This window comes from Corythoichthys intestinalis, chromosome 20 (assembly GCF_030265065.1).
Source record: "Corythoichthys intestinalis isolate RoL2023-P3 chromosome 20, ASM3026506v1, whole genome shotgun sequence".
In the NCBI taxonomy this organism is placed as follows: Eukaryota; Metazoa; Chordata; class Actinopteri; order Syngnathiformes; family Syngnathidae; genus Corythoichthys; species Corythoichthys intestinalis.
The window spans coordinates 3,827,644-3,849,522 of NC_080414.1; the positions used below are offsets into that span (position 1 = coordinate 3,827,644).

The 21,879-nt window shown below is 38.2% G+C and overlaps 2 protein-coding genes across 2 annotated transcripts; both read left to right on the plus strand.

Moving 5' to 3' along the window:
- The first annotated feature begins 3,391 nt into the window (after positions 1 to 3,391).
- Positions 3,392 to 8,314, plus strand: msrb2 (methionine sulfoxide reductase B2). The gene is made up of 5 exons (XM_057824867.1): positions 3,392 to 3,570; positions 3,796 to 3,893; positions 6,176 to 6,252; positions 7,837 to 7,984; positions 8,072 to 8,314. Exons 1-5 carry the CDS (start codon positions 3,462 to 3,464, stop codon positions 8,201 to 8,203), a joined length of 564 nt encoding a protein of 187 aa, XP_057680850.1. The 5' UTR covers positions 3,392 to 3,461; the 3' UTR covers positions 8,204 to 8,314.
- Positions 8,315 to 8,479: 165 nt separating this feature from the next.
- Positions 8,480 to 20,027, plus strand: c8g (complement component 8, gamma polypeptide). The gene is made up of 7 exons (XM_057824866.1): positions 8,480 to 8,759; positions 12,273 to 12,418; positions 16,409 to 16,479; positions 16,560 to 16,667; positions 16,761 to 16,865; positions 17,034 to 17,069; positions 18,243 to 20,027. Exons 1-7 carry the CDS (start codon positions 8,577 to 8,579, stop codon positions 18,260 to 18,262), a joined length of 669 nt encoding a protein of 222 aa, XP_057680849.1. The 5' UTR covers positions 8,480 to 8,576; the 3' UTR covers positions 18,263 to 20,027.
- Positions 20,028 to 21,879: the final 1,852 nt, after the last annotated feature.

Genomic DNA, 21,879 nt, shown 5'->3' on the forward strand with positions numbered 1-21,879 from the left:
GTGAATGTCAGGCAAAGGAACTAGGGAGATGGCTGTGGTTAAACATTCAATAAATGCACAAGTTTCCCACTTTTTGCTAGGGGTTGTATTACTCAAGGGAAAGTAAAACATGGTGTGGTAAAACTACTCTTAGAAGTACATTTTTCTCAAAAAGATACTCAGGTAAATGTACCACCCACCCACCTCTGTGCCAACTACAAAAAGAACCATGTGTGATGCAGTTTTTTTAAGTCTCTGTAAATAAAGCTCTGTAAATAAAACGCCCAAGATTTCAAATGAAGAAAGCTATAATTAAGGTCTTGCTGATCTTTCTGTGTACCCAGGAAATGCTATTTTTACAGTCATTGTGTAATCATTGTTGTAGAAAAACCTTACGGCGATTGTTGTGAAATCAGGGCAGAGGTTAGTTGCACAATAAATTGGGTAGCTGCGCAACATTTTGTAACAATCCCAATTATACAGAATGTTCGTCTGAAAGCAGTGGTGGATTAAAAAGTAGTTTCTTTTTCATTTAAACGAATAAATGTATTAATGCCCAACAGATTATAATGACGCCTTATTTTGCACATTGAGATCTCAGAGGCAGAGAAAGGCGAGTGGACACAGGCGTTTCTTCCTTCAGAACAAAAAATAAGTATCATATAGTAGAAATACCACAAAAATGATATGTCTCTTAAAAAAATTATGTTCACAAAAAGAAAAGCGCCTCAATCTGTATTAATGAGGTCGTATTCTCACACAGTTAAACAACAATGCAAAGAGAACTGGTATTCACAAATGCACAATCAAAATAGATATGTAAAATTCAAATAAAACAGACTTTGGTCAAACTTGATTCAAACATTTTAGCAACTCGTTTAGCTCAACAAATACACTGGATGGCAATATTTAGTCACAATATACAAACTATGATGTTGGGAGCAATTATCAGGAGTCTTGTATGTTGTGAAGACACCATTCAAATGAAGGTAAAGTACAATAGACCCGCAGTAAAACATGGAACTACAGTGTCAGTTGAGGGACAAAACGCACTCATTGACTTGATCTCTAATTTAAAACTCGCCATTTACACCTTGTGGTGTATACACAGTTAAAGAGTGACACTGTAAGTACAGCAGCATACCCATGTGACATCACCGCCCTGCGACGTCAACAACAATGGCGAGCTACTAGTTTATTAAAAATTTTACATTTTTTTTTAAACGAAAACATTAAGAGGGGCTTTAATACTTAAATTATTATAACTCGTACTAACATTTATCTTTAAAGAACTACATGTCTTTCCATCCGTGGTACTCTATAACTAGCTGAACGACTCAGCGCCTTTGAAAAGTAGCGCTCCCAAGCTTCTCTAGCAAGATCAAAGCAGCACCCTTGTCACTCATTGTTAACTTTAACAAGCTGAAGCTTACTGCTGAGCAGGCCATGTCTACACGTAGCAGGGTATTTGGCAAAAAGAACTTTTTCTACGGTTTGGCCTATCATCCACAAGCACATTTAAACGAGGGTTCTTAAAAACCGCCCAAAGTGAAGATGTGCGAATTTTGCGTTTGTGGCGCCATGTGGACACTAATAAGTACAACTGCGACAAACTTTGTCCCTAGGTCACGTGTGAGACCAACGTTTATATTTGGAGTAAATTAGACAGGTGCTTTTTTGCTTCCATTTATTTACAAAGTCTTTTAGTGCTTCATATTCAATAACACATGCAAAGGATGGGGGTATGGACAATTATTTTTCGCACATTGTTATGAATGTACTTAAAAACGAATAAATGCGGTTGACTGTGGAAGGTTTTTTTTTCTTTTTTTTCCACAAACGTGCTGTTGTGGACGTAAATATTTTATATATATATTTATATATATCCTTGGTTTAAAAAAAAAAAACTGCTAGGTGTAGACATGGCCTCAGAAGCTGTACGTGATCCGATCTGGACATCTATATAAAATGCTGTATTTAAAAAAAAAAAAAAAATCCGCAATGGACTGAGGGCGCGATATTTGAAGCGCGAAGTAGCGAGGGATCACTGTACATACATTCAGAAATTTGAGTCAATATTAAAAAACAATTCGTTGACTGCTGTTTTATTTGAAACCATGCAGAATGGAAAAAAAAAAAAAGCAATAAAATAGACTACACTATAAACAGAAGCTGGCGGTGGGGCGGCATGGGGTCGGTTGCCAACAGGCTTACACTCACAAGGGATTCACACGATTACTGGGTTCTAGATCACAGAGCTGATTTGTGTACACTCTACCCCTCCCAATCACTTAGCTTATAGACTTCCCCACCCGCCTCCCCTTATTTCCCTGGTCAACAGGCCCCCCACATGGTGTCAACCGGAAATACATCTTGCTGACGATAACACCAACATATTAATTGTTAGTGTATGCGTTCATTATATTAGTTTTTGTTTGTGTTTTTCTTTCTTCTCTTGTGTTTTTCTTTTATTCCCCCATAACCCCATCCTGTTCGCTGCTTTGTCATAATAAACGAGATATGTTGAATGATCACAATGGGAGTAAGTCATACTCTCAATGTGAAACGTTAAAACCGTTCCGACCAACCGGACACTTAGACTTCCATTCTCCGTGTCAAACAGCTGAACAGGACAAGTAAAAAAAAATGAAAAATAAAGAACATTTTGATTCCCAATGAGGAAAAAATGGAAAACAAACATAAGTAAAGTGTAACAGAGGCAACAATTTGAAAAGTAGTGAAGTAAAAATATTTTATTTTTCTTCAGCTTTTAATGCAATGACTATTTTATTTTTATGTGTTTGTCTCATCTTTGAAAGTTAACTTATTTTGCTGTTTTATGGTATGTAAAGCACTTTGGATTTTTTAAATGTGCTATACAAATAAAGTTGATTGATTGATATTCCTGCTGTAAAATTAGTGAATTTAAAAGTACTACTCATATTTGTACTCAAGCAAAGTACAGCTACACAAAAATGTACCGAAATACAGTTACTTTACCTCACTATCTGAAGGTTTGAATGGCTACAATTGACCTCTACAAAACGAATATCACAGCATCTTGGTTATTGTTCACAATGAATACTCGATTAAAAAGCCAGGGAGAAAAATGGAATAAGCATGAGAACTATTGCAGTGTACGAATGTACTCCGGTGATTGCATGCTTCCTTCAAAGGTCGCCTAAACTACTGCACCTGCAACAACAAATCCATTAATACAGGGAGCTACATTATCATCTGTCAATTATCCACCATGTCTGAGTTTTCTGTCCATGAACATGCTCAGTTGGCTTTGGACATTGGCCAGCAATTAGAAGGAGTTAACCTAGTTCACTTTGACCTCTATTGTAACAAGTAGGACTTTTTTGAAAGGGTCACCTAGTTCTAACAAGCATATCGGCCAGGGGAGGAACCAAGACTGGCTTCCTGCAGCGTGAAGAATCGCTGGCCCTCGTACACTTTGAAAACGGCACACTCTAAGCATGTCTCGACTAGTCACTCGGCTCCTTTTCATTTCTAAACATTCAAGAGCTGCACTATCGTTATTACCAAAGCGCATCCCAGCCTCGTGCCAAGTACACACAAGTCCGGGTAAGTTGAATCTATTACATTCGGTCCATGTGCAGGGCCACTGCTTTGAAACTTGAAAAAATAAATAAACCTGGAATTCCAATTTGAAATGGTTGAGAATTTTTTTACTGACAATATTGATTGTGCAAAGAGAAGAACGTTGTGCTTGCATCGAAATTTTGGCAAAGATTTAACAAAATTATACTCTGGCTATTGATTTTAAGTCATGTCCTCCTCTCTCTTCAGTCCTGACATCCCTCACCCGTTATGATGAAACTACAGACTGGCAAAAGAAACTCTCCCCTGAGCAATATGTCGTGACAAGAGAAAAGGGGACTGAGGTGGTGAGTAACAATCAAAACAAATAAGAGATTTTGAGACATCCCAGGGGGTCTTGAAAAAAACGCTATGCGGATGAGGACATGACGTTTGACAACACACACAAGCACTTCAATAGGGACTTTGCTCTTCCCAGTATTATTGACCAAGGTCTGGTTCAGCTATCGCAGCCACAAAACTGGTTTACTGCAAGGAAAGTTACGTGCAGTCAGTTCAAATTACAATATATGAGCACAAAGACGACTTCAAGATTAATTCACATGGCATCCTATGCTAGCAAATTGTCTTTTATCAACTAAAACCACTACTGTAATTTTCGGACTATAAGGTGCACCTGACTATAAGCCGCCACCCACCAAATTTGACATGTAAACAGCATTTTTTGATAGATAAGCCGCACTGGACTATAAGCAGCAGCTGTCCCCACTGTATTATGGGATATTTACACCATAAAATATTAACGGGTAACCAGTGCTTAATTTGTAAAATCGTAAGGTGCCGGAACACAAAGTACATATGACAGCGCAGGGATTATGAGACGGGCACAGGTCCCGGAACATACGCAGAAAATGGTGCTGAAAACAACACGCAAATGCTCACTTGCCATGCCGTGGGACTTAAAGCCTCAATTTCAGATAGTATCGATGGTATACTAGTAAATGTTATGAAAACAATTTGCAATTATTTAGGCTATACTCTGCACAGCTCAGACAATTGCCCACATAACCACAGGTGGTGCTTACAGTAGTTTCTCAACAGATCTAATTTATAAAACATAAAAAAAAAAAATCTGAGATTACAATAAATAACACAAACCAATTCTTTTTAGAGTTTCATCTCCATTTCTTCTCCGGCCCCAAAGTTTCCACCGCCTTACAAATTGTGCAGACCAAACCCGAATTTCCCTTTTGGGCACTGGCCTGCTGCTCAGGCTATTGGTGGTGCACCTGGCTGACTGCTGGCACTGTAGCTGGCCCCCACTCCGGGTGGCGCTGAACCTGACCAGCTGCTGCCACGGTAGCAGCCTCCTGCCCCGGCTTGGCTGGCTGTCCGTGAACCTGGCTAGCTGCTGTGGCGCTAGCTTCCTGCCGCACCCTGTCCCGCCAGTTAGCATGATCGCTGCAGCTGCCCTCATTGCCGGTTGTTGCTTTTCTGACTGGTTTTGAACCATCTTCCTTTTTTTTTTTTGAAAATAGACAGTAAATGCAACTGTCTTTTTGGCATGTTGGAATACTGTTTGATCCTGGCTGCTTGCTCCCCAGATGCCACAAATTTCCAAAGGTTTTTTAATGTCGGGGGTGTGATTTGTTGGTCCAGCTTTTCAGTGCATCAACAAATCTACGACTCTTTCAAATGACGTTAAATTTTTATATACATGCAATTTTTGGGATTTGTTCTGTAAATTAATTTTTTAGATATTTTATTTCATACATTTTTTAAAAAACGTTTTTATTTTATTATTATTATTTTCTATACACGAGCGGTGGGGAATCTGCCCAAATAAGTCCTGGAACACAGTGAGGCCAAAATCAAGAGGTGCTGGAGCCGGCACAAATTAACCTCTGCGGGTAACACATTATTTGACAGCGGCATCATACGACTGTCATAAGACCAAATTGACCACCATTCATTGCTTCAAGAAGCTTCATATGGCCAACACTGGTCCATTGAGGGCGACAGTCTACCTCTGCTGCCACCTGCTGTCAACACTGTTGTTGTCCAACATGCCTGCTAGCATGCATTGCAGCGCTACAAATGTAAATAACAATCAAAATTCATGTTTTGTGCTTATTATTTCTTCAGTTACTGTTCCAGTTGTTTCATTAATTGCTACTTATGGTATATATAACACTTTATACGACAGTGTCGCATAAGACTGGCATTAGACAATCATAATTATGATATGACACTGTCGTGACTCGTGAGCATTAATAAATACTTATAACAGATGTCATTTTTTGTTATTCTCCGAATGATCTCACTTTTGAATGGATGTAAATGATCCAAGCTGGACAAAAATGGAGTTAGTGATATAATTTGCCTGATGACATCTGTCATAAACATTCAGTAATGCCCATGATAGTGTCATGTCATAATTATGATGATCTTATGACAGTCTTATGACGCCGCTGTCAAATAAAGTTACCTATTAAGCAGCCAAATAAATCAACAAATAAGCCGCACTGGACTATAAGTCGCAGGATTCAAAATGAGGGGAAAAAGTAGCGTTTGCAATTGAAATACATACTATATATAAGCCTGTATGCTCATTTGAGGTTGTTCTCAGCCCTTTAGTGGGATCTACTTGAACCACTATGAAGTGGGGATGTACCACTGTGTATGCTGTGATTCACCACTCTTCAGGTAAAACTTACTTATTCAAATATTGTGATGGGAAGCCACAATTAGTTTAAGCCAGTGCTTCTTAATTATTTTCTTTTACACTCCCTTCCCCCCAACTTTTTTGCCTTCACTGCAAATAGTATCATTTGTCTCTAAAATTATAAGTGCATCTCTGCATAACATTGTTTCTTGTTAACAAGACAAAAATAGATCAACCTTCAATACAGTCTAACTTTATTAACATTGTTTTTGTTTGTAACAGACAAGCAGCATCAATTTGCCTGAATTAAAAAAAAACACTCGAGGCACATTTTTTGTGGCCATTTGATAGTGAAAAACAGTTGTTTTTGTCAGCCTTTTTAATTTTCGCTTTAGTCTTATGGACGATAATACTTATTAGTTTTAGTCATATTTTAGTCATTTCAAAATGTGTTTGTCTAGTTTTTGTTGACGAAATCTCAGACTAATTTCATCTAGTTTTAGTCGATTTTTACTCAATATCACCGTCTGTAAAATTTGAAAGTTTTGTTCCAAAAATAAATGAAAAAAGGTTTCCAATTTCCAGCCGTTTTAATGAACATTGACATATAAGCACGTATTGTAGCATCCACAAATCTATCACGTGATAATACACCCTCAGCAGGAAAACAGTGCATTATTTTCAATTAATTAAACCCACCTGGATGCCATAAACTATGTTTAAAAAAGAAAAAAAAAAAGTCCAAGATTTTAAGAGGACGCCTGCCATTAGCAATAGCCTAATGCTAATACGAACGTGAACGCAATGCTACAACTTACATTTAGTGTGTTATGATCACTCAGCACAAACCTTTAAAGGCTAAAGCAACATTGCACATTCGCCAAGATAAGAAGACAAATCTTTCCATGTGTCTCAAAACAAGCAATGGGGAGACTGGAGAGGACCTTAGTGGGTGAGTGGGAGGGGGGCAGCACATCACATGATTGACACAACCAGACACTGCTCCAATGCAGGCTAACTACCCATAAAATGTCACATAATGTGAACGTGACAAAAACTATGGCCCGTTTTTGTCTCGTTCTCGTCTCATTATGTATTAGTCTCCCGAGACACATTTTTAGCTCCTTATCGTCTCGTCATCAAAAAAATTGTTCTGCGAGGAAATATTTAAAACAACACTGCTGAAAAATAAACTGTAATAAAATCAATAAATGATAATAAATTGATTAGCAACATTACCTTAGAGCACAATATGCCAAACAAAAAGGAATAAAACAACAAGGAGTGGCACTGGACTCCCACGCTTTATATTTCCTCGTCTTAGCGTTTAGATTTCATATATCCTGCTCTTTGCTGTGTGCTCTTGTTTAAAGCAAAAATACTGCACACACTATGAAAAAGAGCACCACTGCCACCCAGTGAGTGGATATGCAATTACATGTTGTTCTAGTACCACCCACCCGGTGGTTGGCCCCACTATTTGAGAAGTACTGGTTTAAGCAAAATTGTTGTCATTTCTTATAATGAATTAATGCAGAAATCAGCGACAACGAGAAAGGATACCTATAATAGCATATTTGCCTTTTGCCATTTTTCAAGAATATTGTATGTGACTATCCCTATAGCTCAGAGGCTAAGTACGACTCTGGGACAGGCTGGCCAGCTTTCAAGGAGGCTCATGGCACTTGGGAGCGAGATGAGAGCCACACTTCCATTATTCGTCGCCCTGACAACAGTTTGGGGAGTGCCAGCATGGAGGTCCTTTGTAAAAATGTTAGTTCTGCTTCACTCTTGGAATTCTGGCTAGCGTTGTGTTGTCTACACATCATTTTTAACAGATTTTTTCTGTTTTTCATGCAGTGTGATGCCCACTTGGGTCATGTATTTGAGGATGGTCCAGACCCAACTGGTCAGCGGTTCTGTATTAACAGTGCAGCCCTCAACTTTAAACCTAGAGACAACAACAAACGTGACGTGACTGAAGAAAACTGATCTGTTAGTTGGAGTTGTGTGTCGTGAACAACAAAGTTGCTTTTCATTGCTTGAAGCATCACATTTTTGTTTACTTTTTTTTTTGCTCAGTTGTGTGAAGTTTGCCAATTATTTTATTAATAAAGACATATATTGCTCTGTCTGTTCTGTATTTTACTTGAAAATTATAACATGTATTGTGCTACATACTGCATTCAAGTGACTCAACAGCAGGGTCCCATCCTAGTTAATATTTAACTGCCTGTCATCCAGTTTTGACACAGTTTGCCCCTTGCATTATCTGTTGTATTCATTTTGTGGGTCTAAGTGTGGACACTACACAGTAGGAAGAGGATACAGAAGGAGATTATAAAGTATATATAAATAGAGAGAGATGGCAGGAGTAAGGATATTAATGCTAACCCTCGGAGTGTTGATGTTTGTGTGCCTCTGGGGAGCTACCGAGGCTGTAGGTGGTGCAAAGAGTCGGCCGAGACCCCAACGACGACCTCGCAAGAAGCCAAAGGTCGACCCTATAGATGTGACACCGCCTCAAAAGAATGTAGACATACAACAGGTACGGCATGCACTAGTGGAACGCTGAAATTAGCCAGAACTGCCTCAAAAACACAACAAAAATCAATTATTAAGAGACAACGTTGTGGTTTGATTAGTACTGCAAATGTTTCTACTTCATCTCGACTTTACCTTTAATCACAAATCTTCCATTCCTTAAATGTCTTAATGGAATAAATGCAGTTCTTTTTGCTATATTTATACAAAAGAAAGGAATAAAGCAGTTTATTTCTGCATCAAAGACTGACATTTCACTGCAGTGCCAGTAGTGGGGGGGGGGGGGGGGTGGGGGGGGGACAACCTAAAAGAGTTGATGATGTTGTGCATGTTTGCTCAGCCAGAGGTCAACATTGTTCCGAGCAAAAGGAACTAGCTTGCGTAAACTGTCAATGGGGTTATGGGATTTTTTGTCTTGTTTTAATAACACATAAATCACAACATCTGCCATAAAATATTTTGTGGATAAGAGTGAGTTCTAGCTGGAACTTAAGTTACTGCACTGCAAAAATACACTTAAAAAAAAAAAACCTAGTTAAATTTTAAAGTGTAAATCTACTAGAAATAAGTGAAACTCCCTGCGAGTGGTTTAAGTAAATTTTACTCAGATTTCTTGAAATAAGAAAAGTAGCTAGCTGAAAATAAGCATAACAGACTTAGTTTAAGCAACAAATTAAAATATCTTAAAAAAAGCTTTTTTTTGTCAGAAAAGCTGTCAATTCAAGAATATTGTTCAAAACATGATTTAAAAGCAATTTTTTCTTGATTTAGGTGAAAAATGACCAATTTATGGGCTTTATAAGAACAACTAGTAATATTTACCTAAATGTTGATATTATTTATGCCGATCGATCGGGTCCGATCACGTCATTTTCAAAGTATTGGAATCGGCAAAAAAATATCGGCCATGCCTTATTTTAATATATATATTTTTTAATTAAATCATTTTCTAATTGTATTTAACGTTACAGACATAATATGTTACACTTATCCAGAGTCTTTAGTTTAGGCTTAAGGTAGGGTTATCAAATTTATCCCAATAACGGCGGTATTTTTAAAAAAATGTATCACATTAAAATATTTAACGCAATTAATTCATGCGCTGCACGACCCACTCACGCATTGTCGCGCTCCATCTGTAATGGCGCCGTTTTCCCTATATAGAGAGCTAAAAGGCAGCGTAAAATGAGTAGAGTGAATTTTGGCAGCCTTTGGAGCCTTATTTTATTTGGCTAAAACCTTACAATCAGTCTCCCTACGATTAGAAATAGCATGGGAAGCAATGTGGGGAAGCAAGGTAGCAATTGATCATTTTCTTAACACCTTATGTTATTTTGCAATTGGTAGCACTACGCACAGTCCTGGGTCCACTTCCCATCATGCATTTGGGTTGAATGGCTGCAGTATCATTTACTGAAAGCTCAATAAATACACTAGATGGCAATATTTAGTCACAATATACAAAGTCACAAGTCTTTCTATCCATGGATCCCTCTCACAGAAAGAATGTTAATAATGTAAATGCCATCTTGAGGATTTATTGTCATAATAAACAAATACAGTACTTATGTACTGTATGTTGAATGTATATATTTGTGAGAGTTTTATTCATTTTTTTCTTAATGCATTGCCAAAATTTATATGATCGGGAAAAATTATCGGGAATGATTGGTATTGAATCGGGAGCAAAAAAAAGTAATCGGATCGGGAAATATCGGGATCAGCAGATACTCAAACTAAAACGATCGGATCGGGAGCAAAAAAACATGATCGGAACAACCCTAGTCTTAACTACTGTTGCTGTTATCTCAAGTATATCATTGGTTTTATCAGACATTTTTGTTTAAATGGTCTCTGAATGGTAATCTGACGCACCTGCCCGGAAAACACGTTAAAGTCTGGATCTGTGGAGGATAGCTGGGGTAGATGGCGGCCGCTGTGTCTGACCACACTCGAAGTGGAATGATATCGAGGATGTTTTCTTTTTGGTGCGCTGCTGGCTTCTGCAGGGGATTGGAGATTGTGCCAGGTGGGACAGTGAACGCTGGGACGGTCCTTATGAGGTGGTCAGAAGGACCTAGCGACGCCAGTACCCCAGGCCCTGAGTCCAAAACTGGAATGGCGATGCAACTTACTATGAAGCTGCGCAACCTCGAGATGAATGTTCGTCGGGAGGCAGCAAGGAATGAAAGCTGTGACGATGATTAAGTCGACGAAAGGGGGGTGGCGGACACTGCCTGCCATCGGTCCCGAGCTATTCCCTATCTTCTGGGTCAAATCAACTGAATAAACTAACCACTGAATTATGAACTAATCTACTGGATCTAATCAACATAACGAGCACATTGCCACGATCGACAATGTACTATTGGGAAAAGGAACAATCAGAGGGGATGGTAAAAAAAAAAACAAAAAAAAACTTGTGATCACTACGAAATCTGAGTGTCAAAAATTGCTATTCGATATTTTCTGCGTCCTTTAGGGTATACTGGGGGCGGGTTTCAATAAGCTTTGGCTTCTCCCGTCTGCCCTTTTCTTTTTGGGTTGAATTAATTGTAAACACATATAAATGCTGTATGTTTGTTCGGATTTGTCATGCCTGAAGGGAAAATAAATAAATAAATAAAGACGTTATACATTTGCAGTGTACACAGTATTTTGTAGTGTTGCACCGACACCATTTTTTGGCTCCAATACCAGGGCGGCCATGGCGCATTTGGTAGCTGGAGTTGTCCTTGGACGCTTGGAAACTGGCCAATTTAACTTCACCTCTCAAAATGTGAAAAAAAGGCTGTGTTCAAGTATTAGAATACTGGACCGGAAAATGGTATCGGCACCCTCTTTGTTGGTACTCGCCGATACCGATAGCACCATTTTGCCCCCTGCCGATACTGGTATCGGTATCAATTAGTGCTGCAACGATTAATCGATTAACTCGAGTATTTGATTAGAAAAAATATTCGAATTTTGCTGCTTCGAGTATTCGTTTAATTAAAGGGGCGTTGTAATGGTTTGTTTTGAAAGTGTTCGCCTTTAGTTTTATTGATTCGAGTGGATACACTGCCCTCTAGTCTGCCTCATTCACATGACTGAATCCATCTGCTCCCTGTTAAGACCAACATAAGCTGAGTTTTTGCTTGAGCTAATTTTTTTAATGCATTTGTAATTTAGTTTAAAGGTATATTTAGCCAATTTTTGTGGGAATATGTGTTTAGAGCATTTGTTTAGAGCATTGTGTAAATTGGGAAAAAAAGTATTTTATCGCATTTAAGCTAGCGTACTTTTACTATGTAAGTTAGCCAATTGTTCTTTTGTTGTACCTACTTTTTTTTTTTTAAATGCCGTTTGAGGCTCAGCTAAGGTAATTTCATTTTTTATGTTCCTTATCTGATTACTCGATTATTCGAACTAACTAGTTCGATTAATCGACCACTAAAATAATCGATAGCTGCAGCCCTAGTATCAATGCATCTTTAGTATTTCGTATTCATTTTTTTCCTTTGCTTGTGTGTTTCAGATGACAGGGACATGGTACTTGCTCAACATGGCTTCCAAATGCTCCTATCTAATCAATCACGGCACCAAAGTGGAACCGACACTCATGACCCTCACAATGTCCCCCACCTCAGACCAATCACTGTTAGTTAATACTAAAACTCGTCAGTAAGTACACTCTGATCAGATTATTTCCCTTAAATCTAGTCAAATAATTGTCTCCATCTTGTTTGGAGTATTAAAGACTCGTTAACAGATTAATGCGACAGATTATTCCACCTTCTTTAAGTAAATATTACTCTTTGTTCTTATTAAGCCCATACATCTGAAAGACAATCAAGAAATATTTGCTTTCAAATAATGCTTTGAACAATATCAACATCTGTACCTCTACTTACGAACATCTCAACATACAGAATTTTCAGGTTAAGACACACCTCAGGATATGGAAGGCAAAAAAAATACAGTACGGCTGATAGTCGCAGCTTCCAGAGTGTACTGAACGTAACATACTTTTAGCCAGTGGCGCCTCCAGAAATTTTCCATAGGGGTGGCCAGATGGGGCCACTTAAAATTTTGGGGTGGCCAAAACTAAAAGCCTTAATTTCAGGTTTTCATTATATTATTGCAGTAAAAAGGTCAGGGGAAAACTATCAGAAAGACTTAAGGACACGGCTACTGATATACTTTGGTGTATTGTGTAATATTTGATGTTACTAATGATTTAATGTGCATAGTCCATAAACTGTCCAGTCAACATTTTGAGTTCCACAACAATTCTGTTTTATTGTGTTATGTATATACTACGCATAAGGTGTACATTTAACTACGGCTGTCAAACGATTAAAAATTTTCATCGAGTTAACCACAGCTTAAAAATTAATTAATCGTAATTAATCGCAATTCAAACCATCTCTAAAATATGCCATATTTTTCTGTAGATTATTGCTGGAATGGAAAGACAAGACAAGAGTGATATATACATTCAACATACTGTACATAAGTACTGTATTTGTTTATTATAACAATAAATCCACAAGATGACATTAACATTGTTTCTGTGAAAGGGATCGATGGATAGAAAGACTTGTAATTCTTAAAGGATAAACGTGAGTTTGTATATTGTAACTAAATATTGCCATCTAGTGTATTTGTTGAGCTTTCAGTAAACGATACTGTAGCGACTTAACTGTTCTGCCCAAATACATGATTGGAAGTGGTGCAACCATGACTGTGGGTGGTGGCTGCAAATGCTATATCTTCTCTGCGTTGGGTACACTACATGGTGGTAAGAAAAAGATCAACTCCTGTCATTCTTCCCAACATCGCTTCCCACAATATTTATAGTTGCTGTGGGAGAGATGAAAAAGCTTTTGCCAATTAAAAGCACGGCCCCAATGAATGCTTGTATCTACTCCACTCTGCCTCTCATCTCTGTATAAAAGTAAAACGGCGCCATTGTAGGCTGTTTGCGGCAATGCGTGAATGAGTCGTACCGCGAATGCATTAATTGCGATAAATATTTTCACGTGATTATTTAAAAAAAAAAAAAAAATTACCGCCCATTAACGCGATAAATTTGACAGCCCTACATTTGACAAAACAAAATAAATGCATTCATTTGGGATGAAATGCATAACTGATGCTACAACAATCTAACGATATACTGGCAAGTGGGGTGGCCAACCAATTTATAGGGGTGGTCGTGGCCACCCCTGGCCACCCCCTGGTGGCGCCACTGATTTTAGCTGCTCTGCCGTTCGCTATTGCCTAGCATTACTGGCATCCAATTGGCTAAGAGGGACCTGTACTATATTTGTTTGTGTGTATCCGAGCGTCCTTTTCATTTGCCCCTCTTGTTCCGACAGCTTTACATGGGTGTTCAAGTAGTCCCAGGGTTTTTTCTCGTCGTTTTTGTTTTTTTTAATGTTGACTTCTGTTTTGTGATGCATGCTTTTATTTTGGCGCAGGATGCCTTGAACAGGAAGTGAGAGCATGTACAGACACCCAAAAACGGCACGCGCACACAGGGCAGCCAAGTGACAGGGTGACAGCCTGCGCGCACATATGTTGCTTGTGAAGCATCCAGAGGCGATGGCTGTATATAACCCCTTATGTATAGATTATAGTGCGTTTTCAATTGTGGTTGAATACTTGGGGCGAGTTTATGTGTTTTTATTATATACGGACTGATACATGCTAATCGTTTGTTATTGTTGTATCAGCAGCAACTTGTTGTCAGACTGAGACGACGAGGTGGACTCAGTTGCGGAGTTTCGGGCAAAAAAGTTTTATTTTGAAAACAAAGGTTCTTCCGCTGACATGCGGGGATGAGAAAAAGTACAAACAGAAAGCGCTCCAACGGAGGAATGTGTCAGAATGACTAGAATAAAAAATAAGGTTTCAAACACAAAGCACTCCAAAAGGGAGGTAAGGCAAAAACAAAGCGCTCCAAATGGAGGAAAAAGTCAAGCTGGCTCGGATCAAATTTACAAACACAAAGCACTCCAAATGGAGGATAATGCACAGAATAACTATGATAGCTATGGCGTGAGGCTGACGTGACTGACCTTAGATGAAAGACACTTCTGCACAATACAAGGGAAACTAAGGCAATATATACACAGGGGGTAATGGGGAACAGGTGGAAACAATAGGTGATTAGGTGACCAGAGGAAGGGCAAGTACACAGAAACGAGGAGGGTGAAGCCTTCAAAATAAAACAGGAAATGACATGACACTTGTAAGCGCATATTTGAACTGCTGTTATTGAAGATGAAAAAGATTTCATTTAATTTTTATCTTAGTTTCATTCTGCAAGTGTTGAATTCATGAGCAGATGAATTAATACACAGACATCTGACATCGTCATTTCGGAGCTAAGCTTGCCATCTTGCTCGGACTTAGCTCCAACGTCTCGGGAAGGACGGTACAATGAGGTATAACACATGTTTTTGTTTAGTTTATTTATATTTAACTTAGGGCTGTCAAAATTATCGCGTTAACGGGCGGTAATTAATTTTTTAAATTAATCACGTTAAAATATTTGACGCAATTAACGCACCTGCCCCGCTCAAACAGATTAAAATGACAGCACAGTGCAATGCCAACTTGTTCATTGTGTTTTTTGGAGTTTTGTCGCCGTCTGCTGGCGCTTGGGTGCGACTGATTTTATGGGCTTAAGCACCCATGAGCATTGTGTAATTGACATCAACGATGGCGGGCTACTGGTTTATTTTTTGATTGAAAATTTTACAAATTTTATTAAAACAAAAACATTAAGAGGGGTTTTAGTATAAAATTTCTATAACTTGTACTAACATTTATCTTTTAAGAACTACAAGTCTTTCTATCCATGGCTCGCTTTAACAGAATGTTAATAATGTTAATGCCATCTTGTTGATTTATTGTTATAATAAACAAATACACTACTTATGTACTGTATGTTGAATGTATATATCCATCTTGTGTCTCACCTTTTCCAACAATAATTTACAGAAAAATATGGCATATTTTATAGATGGTTTGAATTGCGATTAATTTTTGAGCTGTAATTAACTCAATTAAAAAATTTAATCGTTTGAAAGCCCCAATTGATTTATAGAGGTATTTTAAGGGTTGATACATTAGTCTGATTTATGTTTATTGTGCGATAATATAATTGTATCATGTATTTGCTACATGTTTTAATGCATTTTTATGCATTGTAAAAGATTAATATTTGAATTTTGGGGGGTGGGGCTTGGACCGGATTAGGTCATTTACATGGACAACGAGCCTCTACTTACAGAATTTGCAAATTACAATACTACTCCCGGAACCAATTAATTTTGTAAGTAGAGGTTCCACTGTTTTCTTAATTGAAAACATTTCAGACAAACTTTTTTTAAAAGATCAAATATACAAATGTATTGCTTAAAATAAGTATGTTAAATTTATTTTCAGCAAAGTATTTTTGAAATACCTCGAAAACAAGGGAATTGAACTCGTTTTAAGGAGTGATGTATTTGCAGTGTACACAGTACAATAAGAATAATGAATGTTTTAAGCAACAGATTTCCTTCTGGGATGCACTGCCACGGGATGAACATTCTCTGATCTGCTGTGAGACAAGCTGTCTAAACAAAAGTGACCCTAAATTTTCTTGTCACATTTCAGTAATCATCAGTGTTGGGAAATAATGCAGATGTACCATTTAACTTCAACACCAGGACGGTTGACACTTCCAGGTTGTTCTTGGATAACCCTGTTTTAAAAGTGCTATAATATGAGCATAACATCTTGGCTGAAACATCGTTTCCTCAATTAGGAACTCACCCTGACCTGAACATCGATATCGTCATTGGAGAAACAGATTACACCTCCTATGCCATCATGTATTATCAGAAACGAGGCAAGATCACCATGAAACTCTATGGTGAGCTAATTTCTAAATAAACGTTAATACTGATAGTATTGAGATTAGAAGAAAATGTTTTGATGTCATGCTGTTTTTATGCCTTATATTCAGGAAGGTCAGTTGACAATCTATTAGAACCATTGCTGACCAAGTTTGAGCAACTTGCTGAAAAACAAGCTTTGGGACTGGCGTACCTTTTCCCGTTCCCTACCTACAGTACGTCCTGTGATTCATTATTGTGATGTAATACTGTGTTATTTTAGCTGTAAAATGACTTGAGAAGTAAGACTAAAAATAACCACCACAGCTAGGAAAAAAAAAAAAAAAAAAGATACATAGCATTGATACTACTGCCATCTAAAAAGATTCTATTTTCTTTTTCAGGTCACTGTGGTGATGTTGACCAGCATCACAAAATCAGTAAGTTGTAAGAAAACAAACAAACAAACAAACAAACACAAATGATTATGGTCATTAAAACCAAAACTGTCATGCCAATTCTCAAATTGCAGTCGGTTTTGCACATAATGAAATAACAGTAGCCATGTCCTTTGTAAACACATACAGTGTCAGTGATCCGTCGCTAGAGGGCGCTTCAAACTTCGCACCCTCAGCCTATCGCAGATTTTTTATCAGTTAAAAAACAATACAGTATTTTATTTAAAATCAAGTGTTTTATTGTTTGCATGCGTGTTGTTTTTAACATAAGTGTACATACAGTGGGGAGAACAAGTATTTGATACACTGCCAATTGGCAGTGTGTGTTACAGCTTTACAAATTGTCAAAATTGAAGTAAAAAGCTTCTAAACAGGACGGAACACGTTAATAAAATAAATAGATACTGTGAGGCACAATAAGGAACTATTTGCGCAACTTAAAAAAAAACAAAACAACTGGAGACAAAATGGCGGATGATTCTTTGGCACTGAAAAGTCGAAATCACATAAGTAGGCTATGTCGACTACCTGTATATTATCAGATTACTTTTGTGAAACCCTTTGGAATTTCTTATATGTCTGCATGAATTAATCATATTGCATAACATCGTCTCCTTTGGTAGCAATAACCTCTAGCAAGTGTTTATTGGAGCTGCAGATCAGACGAGCACAGCCTACTGCATGAATTGTGTAACATTCCTGTTTGAAAAATTGCGACATTTGTTGTTGATGGGGCAGTTTGTGAGATTTTGATCATGCCCACCAATTGGAATTTACCAAAAAATTGCAAAGGGTCCACATTTTCCCCCCTTTTTTTCTATCCTAAAGTCTATTTCAGTAAGTTACTATATATCCTCTGACAAGTTATTGGAAGAGAGCCCTGTGCCTCTCCCCCAAAACACATCCCATCTGCCAGACATGTGTTCGCTCGCCATTGTGTAACAATCATCAATTTTAATTTCGTCAGCAACCTCTTACCCAAGCTGTCCTGATGAATTTATCAGCACACAATGGAATTTAATCAATCTCTTCTTGTGTTACAGACTGTGTTGTGTCCCTACATGCTGAAACAGCAAAACATCCATCCAGCTGCATAACCAAAGCAGTCTTAATCGGTATAAATAAACAGCTAACAAATCTCTTCTTGTGTTACAGACTGTGTCCCTACATGCTGAAACAGCAAAACATCCATCCAGCTGCAAACCAAACCAGTCTTAATCGGTATAAATAAATAGCTAACAAATTAAAGACGAACAATAAAATAAAACGGACCCTGTAATATCGGTGCATTACTCTGCATGTTTTATCCACCACCAACACAATCATAATCATATCATACCTACACTGCTGGCCAAAAGTATTGGCACCCCTGCAATTCTGTCAGATAATGATTGCAATTACAAATGCTTTGGTAGTAATATTTTCATTTATTTTGCTTGCAATGAAAAAAACAATGAAATCATTAACATTTTACAAAAAACAAAAATGGGCCGGACAAAAGTATCGGCACCGTTAGCCTAATACTTGGTAGCACAACCTTTAGACAAAATAACTGCGAACAACTGCTTCCAGTATCCATCAATGAGTTTCTTACGATGCTCTGCTGGAATTTTACACCATTCTTCTTTGGCCAACTGCTCCAAGTCTCAGATTTGAAGCGTGCCTTCGCCAAACTGCCATTTTCAGATCTCCCCAGGTCTGGATTCATTGCTGGCCACTTAAGAAGTCTCCAGTGCTTTCTCTCAAACCATTTTCTAGTACTTTTTGAAGTGTGTTTTGGGTCATTGTCCTGCTGGAGGGAGACCCAGCTTTCTCACACCAGGCCCTACATTATGCTGCAAAATTTCTTGGTAGTCTTCAGACTTCATAATGCCATGAACACAGTCAAGCAGTCCAGTGCCAGAGGCACCAAAGCAACCCCAAAACACCAGGGAACCTCCACCATGTTTGACTGTGTGGACCATGTTCTTTTCTTTGAAGGCCTCATTTTTTCCCCTCTTTAAACTATGTTGATGCCTTCTCTCAAAAAGCTCTACTTTTGTCTCATCTGACCAGAGAACATTCTTCAAAAACGTTTTAGGCTTTGTCAGGTAACTTTTGGTAAAGTCCAACCTGGCTTTTGTATGTCTCTGGGTCAGAAGTGGAGTCTTCCTGGGTATCCTGCCATAGAGTCCCTCATTCAGACGGTTGACACTGTTGTACCCTCGGACTGCAGGACAGCTTGAACTTGTTTGGATGTTATTCAAGGTTCTTTATCCACCATCCGCACAATCTTTCGTTGAAATTTCTCGTCAATTTCCTTTCCGTCCAATTCTAGGGTGGTTAACCAAAGTGGCATGGGCTTTACACTTATTGACGACACTGCGCACGGTAGACACAGGAACATTCAGGTCTTTGGAGATGGACTTGTCGCCTTGAGATTTCCCATGCTTCCTCACAAGAGTCCTATGACAGTTCTTTGGTCTTCTTTCTTTTCTCCATGGTCAATACGGCACACACAAGGACACAGGACAGAGGTTGAGTCAACTTTAATCCATTTTAACTGGCTGCAAGTGTGATTTAGTTATTGCCACAGGTAGGTGCTCTTAATTACACAAATTAAAGAGGCATCAAATGATTTTTCCAAAGGGTGCCAACACTTTTGCCTGGTTTTGTGTAAAATGATGTTTTAAAACAAATTTCGATTCCCTTTTGTATTTTTTGATTGCAAGCGAAATCAATGAAGATATTACTACCAAAGCATTTTTAATTGCATTCATTTGCTGGGAGAAATTGAGCATTATCTGACGGAATTGCAGGGGTGCCAATACCTTTGGCCAGCAGTGTCATTCCGCCATTGTGTCTGTATGTATGATGTAATAAAACGCAAATGGAAACCAGATGTGCAATTTCAAGGAATTTGGAGAGTTTTGTTATACAACGATAACTTATAAAACAAAAACAAAAAGACTTGGGTGTGTTTGTGATTTTTGTGTGTGTTACATAAGCATCAGGGGACCAGTTGGTGCATGTTTTCCCCTCATTTTTATTACCATTTTTTTTTTTATGTGGCTGAAGAATTTACTTTTATTATTCTGACTAAAATGTAAAGCAAATTAATATGGGATTGTAATTGAATAGTTATTTATTCTTATAGGATAATTAGAATCTTTCTAACTTTATTACAGAGACTACAACTCGCAAGGTCGTCAATCTTGGCCAGAGGAAGAATGAGTTTATTTCTGTGGATTTCAGTAAACAGAAAAACAAATAGTTAAAGTGGTGTGAAAAAGTATCTGAACCTTTTGAAATTTCTCACATTTCTGCATAAAGTCACCATCAAATGGGTTCTGATCTTTTTCAAAATGACACAGATGAAAATACAGTATCTGCTTTAACTAAAACCACCCACGCGTTTATCGGTTTTTATATTTTAATGAAGATAGCATGCAAACAATGACAGAAGGGGGGAAAAAAATAAGTGAACCCTCTGCCTAAGGAGACTTAAAGAGCAATTAAAACTTATTTTTACCAAACAATTTAAGTCATGAGTGATTGGGCACACACCTGAGTGTTTTAAAGCTGCCCTGCCCACTATAAAACACACACCTGGTAAGAATTGTCATGATGAGAAGCACTGTCTGATGTGAATCATGGCTCGGTCAAAAGAGCTGTCTGAAGACCCGCGATCAAGGATTGTTGATTTGCATAAAGCTGGGAAAAGATACAAAACCATCTCTAAAAGTCTGGATGTTCATCAGTCGACAGTCAGAGAAGTTGTCCACAAATGGAGAGTTTGGCACTGTTGCTTCTTGCCCAAGGAGTGCCCATCCACCAAAGATAACACCAAGAGTTCAGCGCAGAATACTTAGAGAGGTCAAAAAGAACCCTAGAGTGTCTGCTAAAGACTTACAGAAATCACTGGCACAGTCAGATATCTCTGTGCACACATCAACTGTGTAAAGTCACTGCTGTCCAAAATAAAACATTGTTGCTCGTTTAATATTTGCAAAAAGGCACTTGGACACTCCACAGAAGTTTTGGCAAAATATTTTGTGTACTGATGAAACCAAAGTTTAATTGTTTGGGAGTAACACACAACGTTATGTGAGGAGGAAAAATGGAACATCTTACCAACATCAACACCTCATCCCCACTATGAAGCATGGTGGAGGGAGCATCATGATTTGGGGCTGTTTTGCTACCTCAGGGCCTGAACAACTTGCAATCATTAATGGAAGAATGTATTCAAACGTTTATCAGGATGTTTTGCAGGAAAACCTGAGGCCGTATGTCAGACAATTGAAGCTAAAAAGAGGATGGATGTTGCAACAAGACAATGATTCAAAACACATAAGTAAATCAACTTCATAATGGTTTCAGAATAACAAAATACACGTTCAGGAGTGGCCAAGTCAAAGTCCAGACTTGAATCCCATTGATATGCTGTGGCATGACCTCAAGACAGCGATTCATGCCAGACATCTGTTTTCCAAAATTTCCAGGTTCGCGGTGAATCAGTAACATGCACACTTTTGCAAAATAGACAATGTTTATTGATTAGAAAATGCAGAATAAATTAGATTTATTGAATGATTACAATCCCACAAGAGCAAGCAAACAAGTATCACAAACAAGCATAACAAACGTCCAGGATGATGCTAGATTTGAGTTTGTCAACCCCAGAATCCCCGCGATACCGTTACAGCAAAACAAAATGTCCCTTTAGCAATGAAAATCGCTGACCGTGACAAATAAGCGGGGAGCCAAAACCCTCCGGTAGAGCGGCAGAGGAACAAAACCAGGCGATCCG

What these genes read in the sequence shown, in the direction of transcription:
- msrb2 (XM_057824867.1), top strand. Translation starts at nt 3,462, where the DNA reads ATGTCTCGACTAGTCACTCGGCTCCTTTTCATTTCTAAACATTCAAGA. An exon ending in CCAAGTACACACAAGTCCGG is followed by an intron (nt 3,571 to 3,795) that starts GTAAGTTGAATC and finishes CTCTCTCTTCAG; the next exon opens with TCCTGACATCCCTCACCCGT. An exon ending in TGTGATTCACCACTCTTCAG is followed by an intron (nt 6,253 to 7,836) that starts GTAAAACTTACT and finishes CTATCCCTATAG; the next exon opens with CTCAGAGGCTAAGTACGACT.
- c8g (XM_057824866.1), top strand. Translation starts at nt 8,577, where the DNA reads ATGGCAGGAGTAAGGATATTAATGCTAACCCTCGGAGTGTTGATGTTT. An exon ending in GATCACCATGAAACTCTATG is followed by an intron (nt 16,668 to 16,760) that starts GTGAGCTAATTT and finishes CCTTATATTCAG; the next exon opens with GAAGGTCAGTTGACAATCTA. An exon ending in TTTCCCGTTCCCTACCTACA is followed by an intron (nt 16,866 to 17,033) that starts GTACGTCCTGTG and finishes TTTCTTTTTCAG; the next exon opens with GTCACTGTGGTGATGTTGAC.